Source organism: Diorhabda carinulata, chromosome 6 (genome assembly GCF_026250575.1).
Source record: "Diorhabda carinulata isolate Delta chromosome 6, icDioCari1.1, whole genome shotgun sequence".
Classification (NCBI taxonomy): domain Eukaryota; kingdom Metazoa; phylum Arthropoda; class Insecta; order Coleoptera; family Chrysomelidae; genus Diorhabda; species Diorhabda carinulata.
The window spans coordinates 1186073-1208552 of record NC_079465.1 but is presented as its reverse complement, the minus strand read 5'-3'; the positions used below and the strand labels follow the sequence as shown (position 1 = coordinate 1208552).

The following is a 22480-nucleotide window of genomic DNA, read 5'->3' as shown; positions in this document are numbered from 1 at the left end:
TACATTCTAAACGTTGGTAGCATTGAGGCATAATCGATTTATTTTTTCAACGTGGCAACTATGTGAAAGCATCTGTCAAGTATCAGCGACCTACTGTGAATATTTCGTGTGTTTTAGGGAAATTTATATTCTAAACGTTGGTAACATTGAGAATATTCGATGTTGCCGCGACTAAGTGATATTTACATGTCAAAAGTGTTACTGAAATCATTATTCGTGTTTCAGTGAAAATTTCGATTTAAAAGTTGGTAGTAGTATGTCACAATCCGTGTTAATAGATTTGTTATTAGTAAATCGAAACAATTTTCGTTGTAATTTCTCATTTATCGAATTGAATACAATCGTTTGACATTTAGAATAATTTATAGTAACAACTAGGGAATAATTTATAACGTGGCAACGATGTAAAAAGCAACTGTCAATTATTCACGAACGTTTGTGTAACAATTGCTACGACTCAATGATATTCATATATCAAAAGTGTTACTGAAATCATTATTCGTGTTTCAGTGAAAATTTCGATCTAAAAGTTGGTAATAGTATGTCACAATCCGTGTTAAGAGATTTGTTATTAGTAAATCGAAACAATTTTCGTTGTAATTTCCCATTTATCGAATTGAATACAATCGTTTGATATTTAGAATAATTTATACTAACAACTAGGGAATAATTTATAACGTGGCAACGATGTAAAAAGCAACTGTCAATTATTCACGAACGTTTGTGTAACAATTGCTACGACTCAATGATATTCATATATCAAAAGTGTTACTGAAATCATTATTCGTGTTTCAGTGAAAATTTCGATCTAAAAGTTGGTAATAGTATGTCACAATCCGTGTTAAGAGATTTGTTATTAGTAAATCGAAACAATTTTCGTTGTAATTTCCCATTTATCGAATTGAATACAATCGTTTGACATTTAGAATAATTTATACTAACAACTAGGGAATAATTTATAACGTGGCAACGATGTAAAAAGCAACTGTCAATTATTCACGAACGTTTGTGTAACAATTGCTACGACTCAATGATATTCATATATCAAAAGTGTTACTGAAATCATTATTCGTGTTTCAGTGAAAATTTCGATCTAAAAGTTGGTAATAGTATGTCACAATCCGTGTTAAGAGATTTGTTATTAGTAAATCGAAACAATTTTCGTTGTAATTTCCCATTTATCGAATTGAATACAATCGTTTGATATTTAGAATAATTTATACTAACAACTAGGGAATAATTTATAACGTGGCAACGATGTAAAAAGCAACTGTCAATTATTCACGAACGTTTGTGTAACAATTGCTACGACTCAATGATATTCATATATCAAAAGTGTTACTGAAATCATTATTCGTGTTTCAGTGAAAATTTCGATCTAAAAGTTGGTAATAGTATGTCACAATCCGTGTTAAGAGATTTGTTATTAGTAAATCGAAACAATTTTCGTTGTAATTTCCCATTTATCGAATTGAATACAATCGTTTGACATTTAGAATAATTTATACTAACAACTAGGGAATAATTTATAACGTGGCAACGATGTAAAAAGCAACTGTCAATTATTCACGAACGTTTGTGTAACAATTGCTACGACTCAATGATATTCATATATCAAAAGTGTTACTGAAATCATTATTCGTGTTTCAGTGAAGATTTCGATTTAAAAGTTGGTAGTAATATGTCACAATCGTTGTTGATAGATTTGTTGTTAGCAAATCAAAACAATTTCATATATTCGCATACTTTCAAAACATGTGTAGTGTAAGTTATTTAATTATTAAATAAACGTAATCAAAGGAATTATTTATTTTCGTAAGTACATTTACATCCTATTCAATTTAATTGTCCAAGCAACAATTAAATCGTTGTTTTTTTAGGTTATGTTTGTCTATTTATTTAATTTATCGATTCAGAGGCTGGATTGTGAATAAATTATTTGTTTTATTTGTTATTTGACTTAAAGAAAACGAATTCTTTTTTTTTCTACTCTAATATGAGTATTTATTAATGAAACGAAGCAGGAATTTATAGGAAACAAAGGTAAGGTAATAAAACTACTTTTTAATACTGAATGTGTGTATATTGAACAATTTTTAAACATTTATGATTGAAATAACAAATATTTTATAAAAAAATTATACAGTATCATTTCAATTTAGTATAAAATAGTAATACGAAGTTGTGTCTTTAAATGCTCTACGAAAATTAACAAAAATCATTAACGTATATGTCAAAATGTCTGATTTTGTGCAAGGAAAGCTAAAAGTATAATCAACATCAAACTAGAATAGGATATTTCAAAATAAAACATAAATGAAATGAAAATCAAAAAAATAAACTTAACAATTCAAAATATCGAATAAAAAATATGTCAAAAACGTTATTTGGTACAAATAAAGTCACCGGCTTGTTATAAACGTCCTGTATATATTTAAACAAGAAATTAAAGTGTGTAAAAAAGGGAGTAAGTACAAAAAAAACATACATTAACCTAAAATAAATGGAAAAACTGCAAATTAATTAGTAGAAATTGTTAAAATAGGAAAAAATCGAGAAAGCTTTTGATTTGTTATAAAACTGTTCCACTTATTGGTCGAGATTTATTACAATTATTATTAGTGGAATTTATTTTTTCGTTAAAATATAATTTTTTGCATAAAAAACACTTGGAATCAATAACTTTTTCAAATACCGATTGTATCAATTTATTTGGTACATAGCTAAAATTGTAAAATGATATTAATCATAATTATTGAACGTTATATATTTGATTTTATTAAAGCTTTCATAACAATGAGCATTTTTGATAAATATATTGTCTACAACAATAATAATTTCATGAACACTTCGGAATAAATAGCGAATTATCATCTCGCTCTAAATTTACGTTAATTGGCATAGTAACCATTACCAAAATTCGTTTTATGAACGTGAAATATTTTGAGGTTAAGTTCCTATATATGGCTAGTAGTAGGAGGAAGAAAGATAGACGATTATGATGCAGGCATATTGGAATGTTATGATATAAATAAATCGGCAGTGGCTACTGCTACGTATACAGTGAGAATAAAGCGTAATTTGTAAATTAGATTGTGTGAATTGCAGGGACGTATTTAGATACTAATAAAAGTATTACTAATACAAATTTGATAGTAAAAATTGGGGAACGAAAAAATTTCTTAAAAAACTTTTTGCACTATAATTTTAGATAAAAAAATTTGTTAAACAAAATATTTTTTTTGTACAAACGAATAGTTGCATCTCTACTATTTCGAAAAAACTAACTGCGTTTTGATAGCTACGAGGTATATTCAAAAAAAATTGTCGAACAAATGTAAATCTAATTTAACGGTTATTTCACCGGATTCGACTTGGTGCAAGATGAGCTTTTTAGTTAAGGGACCGTTGTGATTTTGGGAATCCCTCAAAATATCCTTTATTTTCAATTCGGCTCGTCCTAAAAATTCTTGGAACAAAAAAAAATGGAAAATAAAATTATATCGTCGATTTATGTTAACAAACTTACCGTCCGGACTGAAAAGATTTTGTTTATAAACGACAAAACTAAGATTCTCTTGATTTATATTCCGGAGTTGAAACTGCATGCTGTAATTCCACACCAAAGCCGGAATGTGGGGGGCGCCGTTTTGTATGTTATTACCGTTATTTATATTTTCTTTGGCCACGTCTGTTTCCTGTTCTTGGGTACCCAACAACACCTTGCAATAGATGTTATCCGTATGGGTTTTACCTTTAATCAAAGAAAAAACGACAAAAAATCAGTTTTTCTACTATTTTTTTTGTCTATTAGATGTCTAACCGTCTGTTTCAAGTCTAAATGTCTGTAATCTTTGTCTATTAGATGTCTAACCAGGTGTTTCTTGTCTAAATGTCTGTTTGATATCTAATCGTCTGTTTCAAGTCTGAATGTCTGTTATCTTTGTCTGTTTGATGTCTAACCGTCTGTTATCTTTGTCTGTTTCATGTCTAACCGGCTGTTTCAAGTCTAAATGTCTGTTATCTTTGTCTGTTTGATGTCTAACCGTCTGTTATCTTTGTCTATTAGATGTCTAACCGGCTGTTTCAAGTCTAACCGCTGTTATCTTTGTCTGTTGGATGTCTAACCGTCTGTTTCAAGTCCAAATGTCTCTTATCTTTGTCTGCTTGATGTCTAACCGTCTGTTTCAAGTCTAAATGTCTGTTATCTTTGTCTGTTTGATGTCTAACCGTCTGTTATCTTTGTCTATTAGATGTCTAACCGGCTGTTTCAAGTCTAACCGCTGTTATCTTTGTCTGTTTGATGTCTAACCGTCTGTTATCTTTGTCTATTAGATGTCTAACCGGCTGTTTCAAGTCTAACCGCTGTTATCTTTGTCTGTTTGATGTCTAACCGTCTGTTATCTTTGTCTATTAGATGTCTAACCGGCTGTTTCAAGTCTAACCGCTGTTATCTTTGTCTGTTTGATGTCTAACCGTCTGTTATCTTTGTCTATTAGAAGTCTAACCGGCTGTTTCAAGTCTAACCGCTGTTATCTTTGTCTGTTGGATGTCTAACCGTCTGTTTCAAGTCCAAATGTCTCTTATCTTTGTCTGCTTGATGTCTAACCGTCTGTTTCAAGTCTAAATGTCTGTTATCTTTGTCTGTTTGATGTCTAACCGTCTGTTATCTTTGTCTATTAGATGTCTAACCGGCTGTTTCAAGTCTAACCGCTGTTATCTTTGTCTGTTGGATGTCTAACCGTCTGTTTCAAGTCTAAATGTCTATATTTTGTAGATTTTTTTGACAATTACAGTTTTTATGGAAGAAATATCGCATTTTATGAATATATTTTGGTATTTCATAAAATCCGATAGTTTCAATCGAAAATACCTTTCCAATAATTAAAAATGCCGCCATTTTCGCCGCTTTTCCTTACGATCAATTCGTAAGCTTCGAGTACAGTCACCGATAATATTCTCCGACTATAAGGTACTGAAAAAAAAAAAGAAGAAAACAAATTAGATACTCACCCGTAGATATAAACCTTTTCCCTTTTTGGACGAGTACGAGTAGACGTCCGCAAGATGGCCCTAGGTGAAGCTCTGCACAGACGAAATAGAAAAGACAAAAGCTAACAGGAATTAGATGTTGAATTACGAGGGTCGTTTGGAAAGTTGAAGTTACGATATCGAACTCGGTGAAAACAAATTCAAATTAGAAAAAAAAAAAAAGTGGAATTAATTGATAAAAATTTGTAATAAAATAGTTGAATTGGCATAATTTGGCCTCGGAATTTATTTGATTACTTCGAAACTAATTTATAACTTTCCCTCATTGATTTTTATCAATTTTTCAATCAACCCTCGTAATATATATAAGATACGATGACGTAGACTCACAAATGTTTCAACGAACACCCATAAACAAAGTTTAAACGTGATAATTTTCAAAATTCATAATATATGAGACATTCTGTATATATAGAAATAGATAAATGTTGAAGTAAAAGCTGGTGGTAGATTAAATACTTGTTTATATAATGTTTTAAGCAAAAATAACCATAATTTTCGTAATATTGTACTCACGTGTTTTTCTTTTATTTTGCAAATTCAAATTGAACATTTTCAAACACGTTTCTTTCGCATTTTCGATTTTTTTCATCCAAAAATTGCATTCGCTCACCGAATGAACGAGAACCGATATCTTATAAGTATTTTTTTCGTCGTGTATATTCAAAATTCTATTGGAATCGGTACCGTTTTCCATATTTTCACCACTTTCTCTAGTTACTAATAAATGCTGCATTAAAATTGGCTGAAAATAGGTAAAACGCATTTTCTTCACGTATCTAAACCCGAAAAATTGAAAACATAACCACAAAATGTCAATGAAAGACGTTACAGCTGAGAGACAAATTCGTTTACAGACTCGCGTTATTGCGTCGTTGCCGGTTTTATTTTCTCATAAAATTTATTTAGAATATAATGAATTTAATACACGATTAATAATCTTATAAATAAATAAACGTATTTCAATAAGAAATTTCCATGAAAATTCACTTTTTGTATCAAAATTTTATAATAAAAATAAGTATAAACAATTAAAACAATTCTGTAAAAACGGCAACGTTGCAATTGAAATAATAAACGAGTAGCTTGTCGCATGCGCACTAACAAAACTGGGTTCGTTCACCTCATCATTCGGTTCATTATTGATCAAGACTTCGATTCGGAGCAAATTTATAGTACAGTCAAATTGTGTTTTTAGGTTGACTAATTTAATTTTCAATATTTAGTTGGACTTGAAGATTATTATTAAAGATTATCTAAGAGGTGAACAATTTTATTGATTTAAAAATTTTTAATTGCTGAATCGGAAAAAATAATTATTTTAATATGATTTTTTTTTCAAAAATTACCACAAATCAAAGATTTAGAAAATTATGTTCCTCAAATAAAATTTATATAATTCGGTAGCGAAGTCTACCTTATTTTTGATCATGAAATATTATAAAGATAAAAATGAGATTTAGTTCGAAAACTAAAATTTCAACACTTTTTTGACAATAAAAAATGCAAAAATCATAAAATTTTCGAAGAATTCAGAAAAATATATATAAAAAAAAATGATAAAAATAATTTCTAGAAATTTTTTAGGTTATGTTAGATTCTCTTTCTTTACAACGTCGCGTGATTTTCACTATGATTTAATAAAAAAAGTGTTGCAACTTCAATTTTCAAACTTTTTTAAATTTTTATTTCAAATGCGCGGAAAAAATCGACCAAAACGAAAAAAACTACTGAAAATATCGATTTTTTTATGACCAAAAATAGGAACCCAATATCCAAAAATTCACCAATGAATTGTTGCCACACTTTTAGTAACACTGGTTTTACCATCCATTATAAAAAATTATAACGAATAAGAATTTGTTAATAATGGAGCTGAATAATTAAAAATAATAAACCAATGAGAATGAATCGTAAATGTTTGATAATGAAAAAAAAACTACGTTTTGTAAATAATTTCATTTTGTCCAACCATTTTGTAGAATTTCACTGGACTATTGCAGTCTATTGCTGTTTGCAACGTTGCCAATATATCATAATTATACAGGTATATCAATAAAACATTTTGTCTCTACGCTGTAACGATTATTTTATCTATTCGGGAAATGGAATGTTAATAATTGGACATTACAGGAATTTTAAATTCTAACGGAAAATGTCCGAACGACGAAACTCACCTGTTTATAAATTTTATAGGAGACATTTCCGTTAATCTGAAAGGTAAATTGGCCCCCCAAACTTTTCGTAGCCTGTACAAACATAAAAAAATCGTTGAACAAAAAACCGAGCAACTCCTTGTTACTCTTCAATTTATTAAAAACGCCGTAATGTAATAATTGACGTGGCCCCAATTTATTAGTTTCGCTATCGAATACCAAATTCAAATCGTTCTGAACACATTGTTGCAACCAATTTAACCTGTCCTCATTTTCTTTTAACCTGACGTTTTCGTTGATGCTATTCAAAAAACTTTCGGATATTTTCAAAGATTGTCGAAGATTTTTGTAATCTGTAAAATCAAATCATCGATAAAACGAAGTTTTCGCGCATTTTCAACTAAAACACGTTCCAAAAGAATAATAGAGATGGGAGAAGACGATATTAAAGTAACGGTTATTGTACGATTTTGTATTCCTAACCTCAAATTTCTTACCTGGGTGATTTTTAGGGGTGTTTTCTAATATTTTATTAATTAGAAGAGGATACCTAGTAATCCTCTGCATTGGTTTTATTAAAAAAGAGGATAAAGGCATCCCTTTTGTTGCTACGTTATTTTGACATTTTTTTACTTGTTCCCTAAAAGCCGTCGAATTTTCGGTCAATTTTTGTAAAAGAGCTGCACTATCCAATTGTTTACCGCAAAAAGTTACGTAAGCTTTCATTTCCGGTAGCTAAAAAATGTTGCAACTCATCAAAATATAATTAACGTCAACATCATGTGATTTTACATCTTGAGCCGACCCTGTGTTTTGAACCTCGTCAGCTGTTACAATCATGAGGTCGATAACCTATGTTAATGTAGCAACCGCATAAATTTGGCAACGGCGTAAATTTAACGCTAAAAATGTAACTATTGGCAACGATACGAACGATGTATGGATACAGGGTGAATAAAAATACGATACGATATATGTGGATAATATACAATTTCAAATAATTAAATATAATTATGGGAATTTATAAGAACAATTAATTAATTAATAACTGTTTGGGTTATATTTTGTTTTATTTTATAAAAAAATAAGTTTTGATTATCACAAGTGAAAAAATTGGCAACAGCGTAATTACAAATAATATACGGATTTATTATAGGCTAGTAATTGTAGAAATTAAGATGTTAAATTGATTTTGATAGTTAACTGTGCATAAATAAATAATGAAAAAATATTTATATGAATAAGTTTCAATTCGGGATTAAATTCATTAAAACTTTGAAATATTGCAATTGATTAACACAGTAGATAATCTAATGTCTTCTAGACAAAATGGCGGATTGTCAAATCAGCTGTTTCGAATATTGAATTAACTATATACTTTTGAGGTTATAACCGTCATAAATAGATCAAACATAGGTCTGTCGCCAAGTTTCTCTATATTCCATTGATAATAAAAACTGGATATTTCTAATTTTAACGATTGAAAAATATTAAAATGAATAATTTTCAGATATTCACGTACAAAAATGAAAAAAACAAATGTAATTATTATTTCAAACTCGTTAATTTAATCAAGATATCAATACAATCAAATTAGTTTTATAAATAATAACAGAATAAAAATTGTGAAAATACGTTTATTAAAACTAACTCAAGTAGTAGAAGTTACTGTATTTCACGATCAAACACTTGATTTAACAAATAAAAAAAATATTTACCATTATAAATTTACATAATTGAAATTATCCGAAATACACTTCACTATTAATCCACACACGAACTTTATCACTCGCCGGGTATATTACTACGAATTATTGGTAAAAAAAAGATTTTTAAAACATCATAACCTCACTTTTCACTAAAACTTCCACTCGATTATGTGATAAAATTAGCCGACGCTTCTTTTCGTAGTTCAGGTTTGCAACTGTTTAACCGCGGAGATTGGACGAGAAACGGTATGTTCAACGTGATACATCAAAATAAGAGAGAGAAGACAAATTACAAAATATGAGAAATAGAAAAAGAGCGCAACCACCCCGCGTTCGTTCGAAGTATTAAATATATCGTGAACGTAAGTCGCGTTCGTTTATAGGACGATTTCGGCATTGCCAAGCGTTTAATTTAATCGACTTTCCAACATATTTTCTGTTACATATACTTACGTGTTTGCAAATTATATGTCCGATCATATCGCTACCAGATTTATTCGCGTTTAATAAATCTCTCAAAAAAGATTTGTTACAATCGATTATATCTTGCCAATTGACGAAAATATCATCGATTTCTTTGGGAGATATCAATTTGCATTTTCGCAGAGGTTCTTCGAAAACTTCGTGGACTAGCGACATATCGTGGATGTATGTTTTTTCGGTTTGTATAAATTCGTTGACACATTCCCGACGTTTCTTATTTATTCCGGGCTGTACTTGGGGAGCTAAATGAATTGAGAGCAAAAATAATTATACTTTATTCTATGTGCATTACCGAAAAGGAAGTGGGGGAAAGGTAATATTAGAAAAATGAAATAAAAGATTTCGAATATTCAATTATTTTAATGCTCTTCAATATAATGATGAAGGTGATTGATACCATTTTGTGTGGTAAGCAAAACATTTTTTTTTTATTCGAAAGTAGGTACGTTCCAAGACAGAATTTGGATAAATTGAACTAAAATACTAAATTCGTTTAAACTCACAATATACAATCACGAAAATATTGTAATAAATGATTAACGTACGTATACGTTTTAAAAAATGTTATATACGAGGGCTATTTATTATGTATTATACAAGATTTCTCCATCTAGTGATTGATGTACGGGGACTGTTCGTTATATGATGTACGAGGACTGCTCATTATGTAATATACGAGGACAGTTCATGATGTAATATACGGGGACTGTTCACCTTGTTATATACGAGTGTTGTTCATTATGTAATGTACGAGGATTGTAAATTATGTGAGATACGAGGGCCGTTCATGATGTAATATACGAGGAGTGTTAATAATGGAATTTATGAGTGTTGTTCATTATGTAATATACGAGGACCGCTCTTGATGTAATATACGAGGACCGCTCTTGATGTAATATACGAGGACCGCTCTTGATTTAATATACGGGGACTGTTCACCTTGTTATATACGAGTGTTGTTCATTATGTAATGTACGAGGATTGTAAATTATGTGAGATACGAGGGCCGTTCATGATGTAATATACGAGGAGTGTTAATAATGGAATTTATGAGTGTTGTTCATTATGTAATATACGAGGACCGCTCTTGATGTAATATACGAGGACCGCTCTTGATTTAATATACGGGGACTGTTCACCTTGTTATATACGAGTGTTGTTCATTATGTAATGTACGAGGATTGTAAATTATGTAATATACGAGGACTGTTCATGATGTAATATACGAGGAGTGTTAATAATGGAATATACGAGGAGTGTTAATAATGGAATATACGAGTGTTGTACATTATGTAATGTACGAGGATTGTCGATTAATTAATATACGTGAACTGTTTATTTTGTAATATACGAGGACTGTTCGTTTTGAAGGGTATTTATCATGTAATATACAATGTGATATACGAGGTCTGTACATGAATTTGGTTTTTCATTATATAATGTTGGGGGTTGATCATTAAGTAATATATAGGGGATATTGATTAAGTATCGTTATATACGAGGGTTGTTTATCAATTAACAGATGTTGAAAAAATTTTAGATTTTAGAAGATAAAGGAATATCAAATCAAAAAAATCGATGGAAATTTAGTATTTTAGTCCACCCTATACACAAATATTTGAGAATGTGCAGCATTTGGTTCAGTAGGGTGGTAAAATAGTAAAAAAAAACAATTAAATATTCAGAAAAAAATTAAATTGGAAACGACCGAAATAATCTTACCGTAAATTAAATATGGACATTGTGTACCCACCCTACCAAACTATTTGCTGAAAAAAATTAATAATAACACAATTTTTACAACTTAAAAATTAATGAGCATAACGATAATAATCACGTTTTTTAAAAAATGGGAAAATCTAGACACACGAGATGAAAATTTTGTCGGTGATAATCGAAAATCAGTAGAATGAGATTTATTCCCATGCCGAATACATAACCTCAATTAATTTTTATCAATTTCACAAGCGAAATATTTAAATACATGGAATATATTTAAAAGCGAACGTCAATTGGGCTCATTTTAATAAAATTTTGCTATAAAAACGAAGAAAATATTGAAAAAACACGCTTAAATGTCAAACATAACCTAAAATTAAAGTATCGAATGTCATTATTTAATAATGTCCTAGTATAATTGAACAATTTTTAAGGGTATTTTATATGATTTGTTCATTTAAAAATCTGTGAGAAAATGTTTGGAAAACTCTGGAATGAGGGATTTAAATGCCTAAAATATTCCACCAAAAACTCAAAAATCCGATTTTTACAACTTGAACTGGCCTATTTTACAAAAAATTCTATTCAGCTTATCTGATTTGTTTATTTCAGGGGTTGTTCAGTGAGAAAATATTTGGAAACCTCTAGAATAAAGGAACAAGTTACATAAAGTATTCCACCAAAAAAATAAAAAGTTGAAATGTCGGAAAATAACTACAAAAAACGAGTTTTTACACCTCGAACTGGTCTGTTTTACAAAAAATTCTATTCAATTTATTTCGTTTGTTGTTTAGTTGGTAAATTTTTGGAGAAATCTGGAATAAAAAAATAAGTTTCCTAAAATATTCCACCCAAAAAATTAAAATGGCGAGAAAAAAACTGCAAAAATCGAGTTTGTACATTTTGAACTGGCCTATTATTAAAAAAATTCTGTTCAATTTATCTGGTTTGTTGATTTGAGGGCTTGTTTAGTGAAAAATGTTTGGAAATCTCTGGAATAAGGGAAACAATGCCCTAAAATATTCCACCAAAAACTCAAAAAGTTGAAATATCTACAAAAATCCGGTTTTTACAACTCGAACTGCCCTTTTTTTACAAAAAATTCTATTCAATTTATTTGTTTTGATGATTTGGGGGGTTGTTTAGTGAGAAAATGTCTGTAAATCTCTGAAATAATTTTCCATCAAAGCAATAAAAAGTTGAAATGAAAAAAAGTGAGTTTTAATATCCTAAACTGGCCTATTCTACTAATCAGAATTTTAGTGTTCCAAAATATTCCACCAAAACAATAAAAAATTTTCACAGCGCAATATTAAATCGAATTGAATTTGGTTTACCCAAATATTCCACCAATAAAAACGTAACCTGGCCTATTTTACACAACATTTAATGGAATTTACGTGTTTCAATTATTTAAAGGGAAAGCATCATTCAAAAAATTCTAAAATAAAAATTTTGGTTTCCCAAAATATTCCACCAAAACATCAAAAAAATTCATACTTTCATTAGAAAATCCACTTTTTTTAGTTTAAAACCATAATTTTATCGATTTTAATAATCCATTTTTCACCATATTATTTAAACTACTTCAGAATAGATAAAAGAGAATCAATATCGGAAGAATTATAACAAATGTTGGATCAGAAAACGATAAACAATAAAAATTAATTTACTACATGCAAAATAGAACATTTTTTGTCATTATTTTCGAAACTAACACCCTGTGTACGGTTTTGTTTAGGAAAAATTGAATAATTTTTCGATTTTTTAAAGGAAATATTAAAATGGGCACAATTACGAGAAACGCAGACATTTTTTCGTTAAAATTTAAGAAAAACACGTACATGATAATAACAATAATAATAATAATAATGCTACAAATCCTAATGATTCTATATATTATACTATTCAGCGTTGAATGGTAGGATGGGTGCAATGTTCCTAGAAACAAAAATTTTTGTCATCTTTAAATAACTATTAAAGAAAACAAAATTAAACAAAAAGAAAAGATTTTGTGCTGAAAATATGAATGGATTTGTATAAGTAAACGTCAAAATCTTTTTTGTACCTTTTGATCGTTCATTATAAATTCAGTACTGAAACTGCAATATAATTAAAATTTGGCAACGTTGTAGAAGAGATTCATTCGCGTCTGGAAACAGAGTGACGTCACACACCGCCATTGTTATCGTAGGTCATTGACCACTTTCCAAACAAGGCACCATCGAAAAAAAATTGAAATACGACGTAACCTCCCAAAAAAAAATACGAGGTACCGTCTAAAACAAATTGCAATACGAGGTATCATCGTTAACAAATTGAAATACGACGTAATACCATGAAAAATACGAGGTATTGTCGAAAACAAATTGAAATACGACGTTACATCAAAAAAAATACGAGGAACCGTCGAAAACAAATTGCAATACGAGGTATCATCGATAACAAATTGAAATACGACATAATACCATAAAAAATACGAGGTATTGTCGAAAACAAATTGAAATACGACGTTACACAAAAAAAATACGAGGTATCATCGGAAACAAATTAAAATACGAGGTATCATCGAAAACAAATTAAATTACGACGTAATACCATAAACAATACGAGGTACTGTCGAAAACAAATTGAAATACGACGTTAACACCAAAAAAGGTTGTTAACAAAATACGAGGTACAATTGAAACATACTAATACATTAGGCGTTAATCACAAGACCTTCGATTATACGAGGTACCATCTAAAAATACCTTAATTTTGAAGCAAGAAAATTTCAAAATTCGATTTAAAACTACTCATAAACACAGTTATTCGTATGATTTAGTCTTAGAGCACCAAAAACGATTATTTTGACCGTTTACTTATAGAAATATAAAAATAATTGAAACGAAAACGCTATAAATAAAATAAATTGATCAGAAATCGATCACTTACATTGTAATGGAGCGACATAGTTACTGGGGAACAATCCAGAAACGCCGTTAAGTTCACCCCTCCACCAAGCCTCTTCTTCTCTAGCCGTTACACTAATAATATCGTCTTTAGCAAATGTCAATTCGTCAGGATTGCCAGCTGTATACGGATACAAAGCGATCACTTTATCTATAGAGAAAAAATAATAATCGAAACACGTCCGAAAATCCGAAACCACTTTATAATCACCTATAACAACTTCCTGTTGCATACGAGTAGTAGACACCGGAGTCGTCCGACCGCTTATCCTTCCGGAACTATTCAAAACTTTAACGTAACTAGCCGGAAACCACCCGACCTGCCTTTTCCGACCTTTCGCCTGCAATTCCCCTTCCCACCAACCGGAATCGGTTTTTTTCCTTATCATTATCAACTGACCCCTAGCTAAAGACAATTGCTCCGGACTGGTCGATTGATAAGGCGCTATAACCGACGCTATTTCCGGTTTTTTATTTTTGGAAACCTATAAGAGAATAGCGATTCACACAACAACAAAAAAAATAAATAAATAAACCGAAATGATAAATTGGTAGCGTATCACACGAACCTGCGAATTAATCTGTACTGGAGATTCTTCTTTAGTTTTGTTCGTTAATTGTGATACTTCGTTATCGGCTTGCGCTTGTGCATTGACGCTAGCCAAAGCTGTTTTTACCGCTTCGGCGGATACCGCCGTCGAAAGCACCGGTGGCGGTTGAGAAGGCGCCGGATCCTGCACGATCGTATCCGTTGGTGCAGCGGCGGCGGTCGAATTCTATTTAAAACTCGATTAGTATCAACACACAATAAAAAGAAACCAGCATGCGGTAATTAATTCGATGTTATATCAAATTAAACAAATACAGATCATCGCGAAAAGTTTAATGATATGAAGTACTTACCACGTCGACTTTTTGTACGTAATTACTCGGGAAAATGCCGATCGCGTCTCCAAGTTTTCCCGTCCACCAATCGCCTTCTTTTTTAATTACTGCTATCATTTCACCTGCGTTGAACGTTAAATCACCTGGTTCCTTTGTAGGGTAAAATAAAAAGATTGAACTAACCTCAAAGTTTCATTTCACCTTGTATTTTTTTTTTTATTTATATTAAATTTTCACAATACGAAGTTTTTTTAACACCAATATGAATAAAAATCGTAAAAACTTCCACTAAAATACTTTCATTACTGAAAACAACACATTTTTAAATTCATATTTTAAAATCACGTCAAACACGTTAAACACACATAAATGTAATGGCGTCCAATATGAACATCAGAAGGCGAAGACATAATCCAGCGTTGCCGGATCGTAAAATTAAATTTCAATAAACATTTAATAAAAAAACATAAATATTATTCAATATACTGAAAAAACGAAAATTATAAATATGAAAATATATATTGAATAGTAATTCCAATTTCGATTAATGTATTAAATCATCGATTCAATTTACGTATCTCAATTTACCTAACATTTATTATTAATACAATTAAATAGTAAATAAAAAGTACTAATTGTTGTTATAATAACATGTAAAAATTAATTTATTTATCATTAAGTATCTCAAAAATCGATTTTTTATAAATGATAATAGATTTATGGTTATTAATATCTTATTAAAATTTAGTAGACCCGGCAACGCCGCATTTTAATTTATATGAAGTTCGTCTCAATCATGACTACTTCGATTTAAGTTACAACTGTCATGGAGCATCCTTGTGTGTTGTGCAATTTTAGTTTTCATTATTTTATTATTAAAAAAAAATACTTTTTTATAAATTTTTGAGAGCTATTTAAATAGATTTATATATTTTTGGGAACTTTTAATTACTTTTTGTTCAAATATAAGTGAAAAAAGTGTTGTAAGCAGTATAAAGATGAATTCAAAAGTTTCCTCACTTAATATTGGATTAAAATAACTAATATGGTAAATATTTTTTGAAATTTTTGAATATTTCAGTTAGAAACCAACAGATTTTCACTTGATTATAGATTTCTTCAATTTATTTTAATAAATTAGAAAATTGTTTTTTTTTATATTCGTAAAAAGTTATCATTACTAAAAATTTGAAAAAAACATATTAAAAAAATTGTTAAATCAACATTTGGACAGAAAATGAACGTATTTCAAGGTTTAACTTAAGTTTTGATTAAAGTTTATTAATAAGTTTAAGGGAAATGAACAGTATACAGTCAATTTCAAAAGTTGCTACAACACGATATAAAAATGAAGATAGAACACAAAATTTGGAAAAAAAATTGTTGAAAGTTCATTGGTGGCCATTGAATTTTTATTATATTACAAATTAGTGCAATTAAATGGGAAAATTAATTCTTTGAGGTGTTGTTTTGACTGAAAATGAATAATAATGAAAAAAATACCCTTGAAATGGTTAAATCAATTTCTAAATATAAAAAAACTCATTTTATGTTCATCAACGAGTATTTTCAGGAAAAATTTTTCACTAATATAAAATTTGTTAAATAAAAAATAATCAGTATACAGTCGATTTCAAAAGTTGCTACACTCACAATATAGATATGAAGATAAAACACAAAATTTGAAGAAAAGTTTGTTGAAATTCGATTAGTGGTCATTAAATTTTAATTTTATTACAAATTAGTTCAATTAAATGGGAGAAATTAATTTTTTAAGGGGTGTTTTGACTGAAAACGAATAATAATGAAAAAAATACCCTTGAAATGGTTGAATTACCCCCTAAATACGAAAAAGAACACGTTTTATGTTCGCCAACGATTGTTTTCAAGAAAATTTTTTCACTAAAATGAAATTTGTAAAATACACTCTACAGTCGATTTCAAAAATTCACCCACATCAATGTAATAATCAAATATAGTACTTACTTGTGACTGATACGGATAATTAGCAATGTAATACTCGATTTCATCTTCAGAAACTTTCTGATCCACCACAACCGGTTGGGTTTCGATCTGCGTAACACCGGGGGTAGGTTCGAACGAATTAGTCGTATCAGATCCTTCGGGAACTTCGGCTATCCCTCTACAAATCCACATTTATTAAAAAAAAACTAAATTTTCCAAAACATATTATAATTACTCTAAACGTTTAGCTTCAGTTTCTTCGAGACCGGCCGATTGATTCGAACCGAAATCGTCTTTTACGCCGATACCATCAATCGGTTCGACGTAAGCTTCAGGAAACCAACCGGTATGTCCTCTGATTTCCCCAGCTAACCATCCCGGTTCTCCTGTTTGTTCCTTCGGCACCTACAATCATTTTTCCATACATTTCGCGGGTATTATTACCACCCCAGAAGTGGGGATCACCAATTTATAAGTAATTACAAAAAATCTTCGTAATCGCCGGGTATATGGAAAATATTTTATGTATGGAATTTAAGTAACGACACTGGTTCACAAAAGATTAAAAAATATATTGAAAATCGTGGTTATTAAGTTATATGGGCGGGAAATCGTCTTTAAAAGCGCGGGAATCGTCTTTAACCGCGTAACGTTCGTCGTTCAGCATCTCACTTCCCACTGAATCGCTGCGCTGTGGTTGTTCGAAGAGAACTCGTGGCAGTGTCGTGCTTCATGTATGACAGTGGGGGCGAGTAGAGCAATAATTATTATCTGTCTTATTAGGGATGTAAAATTGATTCAATTCTACATATATAAATAGATAAAAATGACATAAACGACGTCATAGAATGAGATGATCTTATTTTTTATACGCCACGATGATCAGATGAAAATTTATGATTAAAAAAAAAGAAGAAAACACGAATTTTTTTTTGTATCACTCAAATTGATAAATGAAATCATTTATCGAGGATTTGTCACAAATATTTCATTTTTTTAAACAATTATGAGTAATCCCTGAAGAATCAGTCATCAAAACGACAAAAATTAAATAGAAAAAAAAAACGGAGATAACTAGTGGTTTTTTTGGGGGCGGGGGGTATGTTTTGGAGATGGAGATTTGGCTGGAGAGGGAAAAAAAGATCGAAATAAATGTCGTTCACGTTTTTATTTATAAAATTTCCATTTATATCCGAATTAAAAACTATCCAAGTACTGGTTAGGTTATGTTGTCTTAATTTGTTAACAACTCGTGAAAAATATATTTTTCTATGACATACGATATGCCATTTTGTGTAATACATAAATCTAATTAAAAAAACCAAACCGGAAGTCAATAAATTCAATTATTGTTAAATATTACTAATTTCGAATGTCTATAACCTAGATAAATGGATTCCCTAACTTCGAAAACGCCAAATTAGTATGCTTAGATTATGATTCCATGCCGGATAGATACAGAAATAGATTTCTGATAGCAGCCCTATATAAAAATTGTTTTTTTTTTGGAATTCCCCGTATTATTTTAAGAAAAAAATCTATTTCTTCATACTTTTCCACGGTTTCCTTTAGTTCTTCATATACTGGTTCCCACTCTGCTTCTGATTCATTTCTTCTCCAAATTTTTCCACTAAACTTGATTTCATTCAACTTTTGAATAATTTGGAAATTTTTTTCATGATTTTTCTTCATTTTTTTGGTGTACTCATCAATTTTTTTACCATTTTACCTTCTTACCTGGCTTGGTTACCATATGGATCCACTTTATTTCCATAACTTTTGTACTTTTTGTAAGAAATCGTATGTTTGATTTTTTTAACTACTTTTGGGACATCCTGTATGACTGGAAATAATTCGGTAGCTATGATTGATGTTCATACGGCTATAACGGTTTTCCAAATAAAAATTGTATATATACAGATGTCCCACTCTTTCCCGTTTTGAATCCAATTTCATCCATAACCTATTTTTTTATTTTGGTTTTATCCATATAATATATATGTTACATAATATAGTGTATGGACTGCTATACTAATTATATATGAAACTAGACCGCGTCAGTTGCACCATAAGTTTTTATAAAATGTTTGATAAAAAATAATTTTCATCAATATATACATCAATTAAAATCCTAATAATAATAATAAATCGTTTTAATTGGTTCAATTATTATTATTAGAATTTTAATTTATGTATTTATCAATCAAAATTATTTTACATCAAAAGTTTTATAATCTTTCGTGGTACAACTATCTTGGTGCAACCGACGCGGTTTATTATTCACATATAATTGGTATAGCAGTCCATACACTATATTATGCAATATATGTTTATTTATGGATTTTAACAAGTTTTTTAACCAAAATAAGATAAAAAAACAATTCCATTAAGATTAGAAGCTAAATAATTGAATTTTATATAAAAAACAGATATATATTTTAATTGAATGTTATGAATAACTGTTTCAAAACTTACGTTTATAATATCTCCGGGTTGAAAGGAAATTTCGTCGTTATTCCTCGCCACGAATTCATACAACGCCCTGTATTTAACAACCCCTGGTAAATTCGACATATCAGTAGACGTACTCCAATTATCTGTCGGCCATTCCGATGTAGTTTCATCAACGTTGGGTCCCCATGAATCACTGGTTTTCCAAGCGTCTAATTCGTTGATTTTATTGGAATTTTTCATTTCTAAAACCGTATTTCTCTTTACTTCGTATACTGTGTAAAGTTGTTCGCATTCGTTCAATAAATTCTTCAGATCAGTTTTCAGGTCCTTCAATTGGCTGTTGTTGTTTTCAATGTCAGCCATTTTACCCTCTATTTCCCCTTCCATATCCTCGACCTATAACAACGTGATTTATTGCTGATTTATTGCGAAGAAAATATTGAAAAAATGATTTTTTTTACCTTTGTTTTGAGATTTTTAATGGTAACTTCTTTATTTTCGAAGGCTCGCTTCGTTTGCTCCGAATCTAGTGTGTTTACTTTATTTTTAGCTTCAAGTTTGATCTTTTCTTGAGATAGCGCTAATAATTTGGAGTTTTGTTCTTTGAGTTTGTTTTTGAGTTGAGACATTTCTTGCATTTGCGAATCTCTTGTAGATCTCATTCCGTCGATGGTCGTTTTAACGTTCGATACACCCATTCTGGTATCACATATTTTTTGAGACAGTTCTCTAACTTGTTCGTTCAATGTATTCAATTCTATAGTGAGACTCTGATTTTTAGCTTTCAATTTGAGTACAGTCTCTTGTTCTCTTTGTCTTTGATTCTGTAATTCTTGTAATCTTTGTTTTTCCCATTCTAATTGTCTCTGTCGTTCCATTTCCTTTCTAGCAGCCTCCCTTTGTTCTGCTTGTCTCTTCTTTTCTTCTTCTATTAGTCGTTCTTTTTCTTGTTGTTCCCTCATTTGCTTTTCCAATTCTTCCAATCGTTTCCTCTCGGCTTCTTGTCTAGCTCTCTCCCTCTTCTCTTGCTCCTCCCTTTCTTTCCTTTCCCTCTCCTCTCTTTCTTGTCTTTGTTGATCTAACAACGTTTTTCGTCGGCGTTCTAATTCCGCTTGACCTTTTTCAAAATTCTCTTTACGCTTATCTTCAAACGAATCTAAAAATAAACAAATAATTCTATTCCATTCAAATACCTCCGAAGAAAAATCTCTCACTCTGTTGCAATAAAGTTGACGCCGGATCTTGATCTACTGGAGCACCACTACCTTGACTAGAAACCGAAGTAGTTCTAGTTCTTCTAAACGAAGGTGGTACAAGATCCGGTGGTAATTTCGTTGGAGGAGGATGTCCTAAAGAAGCTTGTTCACATAAATGCATAGCTAAAACGAATTCTTCGCAACCTAAACGACCATCTGAATCCATATCAGACAAAGCCCTTAAAACATATCTCAAAATAAAATCGAATTTAACAAATTTAAACTAAAGTACCAAATCTGCGCTAAAATATTCTGTGGCAATTTCGTTTGTACCATAACATTTCTAGCTTGAGCTCCTGATAAGAACCCACTACGTGTCCTATCGGTCGTATTAAATATTTGTGTGTATTTCAACTTTGTTTGATGAGGAACCGACCATTCTGGTTGACTTCTATAAATAAACAACTCGATACAACTACCAAACGATATCTATATCAACTTACGATACAGATTCAATTGAATGGGTCCTTTCCAAACTGGTAACACTAGCTCTAGGTGTACTAGTAGCCCCTGGTCTACTAACCACTCCTACCGATTGACCAGGTGACATACCGGGACCTGTTAATGGTGCAACAGTATTAACCGGTACTGGGGGTATCATTGGAACTGATCCTAAAGCAGTATTGGGCATAATAGGTTGAACAGTAGATGAAGAAAGAGGTATTCCAGAAACTAGAGGAACTGCGGAAGGCATTGGTGGTACTGAATCAATAAGCGGTTGAACTAGAGGTGTAGTTGACTGCATAGGTGGAACAATTCCTTAAAATAAACTTAGTAAATACAAAATTTCATTTAAACAACGTTATCTACCTGTAGGAATAGTTGTAGTAAAATTAGACATAGGTGGGATCACTCCTGTTTGAATCCCACTTCCCTGAATATTGCTTGATGTTGGTCCAATTAGATTCGGTAATAACGGTTGTTGTGGTGGTACAACCGGTTGTGTCGTCAGCATAGGGGGGATTTTAGGAGGTTCAGGTCTAGTTGGAGGATGAACAAGGTTTGTATTTGGTAATGGAGGAATAGCAGGAGGTGTATTACCCTTAAGGGAAGCTAGAAGAGACGGGGGAAGTCCTTTGGGAACGTCAAAACCGCGTAATTTTAAATTAATAAGCTTACATGCTATTGAAAATTCTTCTATGTTCATTTTTCCATCTGCATCAGTATCTGCTAGTGCCCTATAATAGCGCACGCATAGAGATTCAGCAATAGAATTATAAAAAAATATGTAAACTTACCATATCTGACCCAATATGATGGGTGGTAGCTGGGATTGTAAGAAAAACGATTTAGCTTGTTCTCCGGTGATGATACCATTGTTGGGTTTCAATGATTTAAACTGCTCTTCGTATCTAGCTCTTTCTCTAGCTAGAATCACCCATGGATCTGTTGAGGGTGTCCCCGCAGCAGACATCATAACTAAATCGATAAAATACAATTTAAAAACATTTATTACCATCCCCGCACTAAAATTTCATTTTTTTACCTTATAAGTCTGAATGTTTGGTTTGTACGTTTAAAAATTCATCGAAATTCGAATATTTTCAGATTATTAGAATACTCCCTCTAATGAATTGTCACTACCTTCAAGACTAATCAATAAATTTTGAAGTAAACTGACGTTTCTAATGATTTCTGACGTTTCTGTCATCACTACAATCGAATAGATGAATACAGTAAAATATACCAAAATTGATAATTTTTGTTGTTTTTTTTAACCTATTTCCAAAATATAATGAATGAATAAAAAATATATGATTAACATCAACAAAATTATTAAAAAAACCTTATTCAAATTCTTGTAAATATTAATGATAGCGTGATGATGTATTTTGATAAAACGTCAC

At 30.6% G+C, this 22480-nt stretch overlaps 1 protein-coding gene and 1 long non-coding RNA gene across 4 annotated transcripts; one reads left to right on the top strand and one right to left on the bottom strand.

Annotated features, from left to right (window-relative positions):
• The first annotated feature begins 1686 nt into the window (after positions 1 to 1686).
• On the top strand, positions 1687 to 13516 carry LOC130894746 (uncharacterized). The gene is made up of 3 exons (XR_009059379.1): positions 1687 to 1815; positions 1881 to 2043; positions 11732 to 13516. It is a non-coding gene; the product is annotated as an uncharacterized LOC130894746 (long non-coding RNA).
• On the bottom strand, positions 2062 to 22251 carry LOC130894744 (intersectin-1). 3 transcript variants are annotated; one of them, XM_057801715.1, is made up of 21 exons: positions 22120 to 22251; positions 21872 to 22052; positions 21444 to 21811; positions 21077 to 21392; positions 20866 to 21024; positions 20592 to 20812; positions 19839 to 20533; positions 19399 to 19773; positions 17159 to 17328; positions 16945 to 17101; positions 14977 to 15108; positions 14643 to 14849; positions 14285 to 14558; positions 14057 to 14224; positions 9371 to 9642; positions 7706 to 7943; positions 7230 to 7561; positions 5569 to 5797; positions 5014 to 5085; positions 3530 to 3754; positions 2062 to 3469 (listed from the first exon to the last, which is right to left on the bottom strand). In XM_057801715.1, the coding sequence occupies exons 2-21, from the start codon at positions 22048 to 22050 to the stop codon at positions 3315 to 3317; spliced, it is 4944 nt and encodes a 1647-aa protein (XP_057657698.1). In that variant the 5' UTR covers positions 22051 to 22052; positions 22120 to 22251; the 3' UTR covers positions 2062 to 3314. The 3 variants fall into 3 exon arrangements, with proteins under 3 accessions (XP_057657698.1, XP_057657697.1, XP_057657699.1); XM_057801714.1 differs by lacking the exon at positions 5014 to 5085 and adding an exon at positions 4874 to 4975; XM_057801716.1 differs by lacking the exons at positions 5014 to 5085; positions 14643 to 14849 and adding an exon at positions 4874 to 4975 and having other exon boundaries at positions 22120 to 22231.
• Positions 22252 to 22480: the final 229 nt, after the last annotated feature.

Coding starts and splice junctions, on each gene's coding strand:
- LOC130894744 (XM_057801714.1), bottom strand. CDS start 22,050: ATGATGTCTGCTGCGGGGACACCCTCAACAGATCCATGGGTGATTCTA. Junction 21,812..21,871: donor ATCATATTGGGTCAGATATG/GTAAGTTTACAT, acceptor GCGCTATTATAG/GGCACTAGCAGATACTGATG. Junction 3,755..4,873: donor CATTTTTAATTATTGGAAAG/GTATTTTCGATT, acceptor CTTTGATTAAAG/GTAAAACCCATACGGATAAC.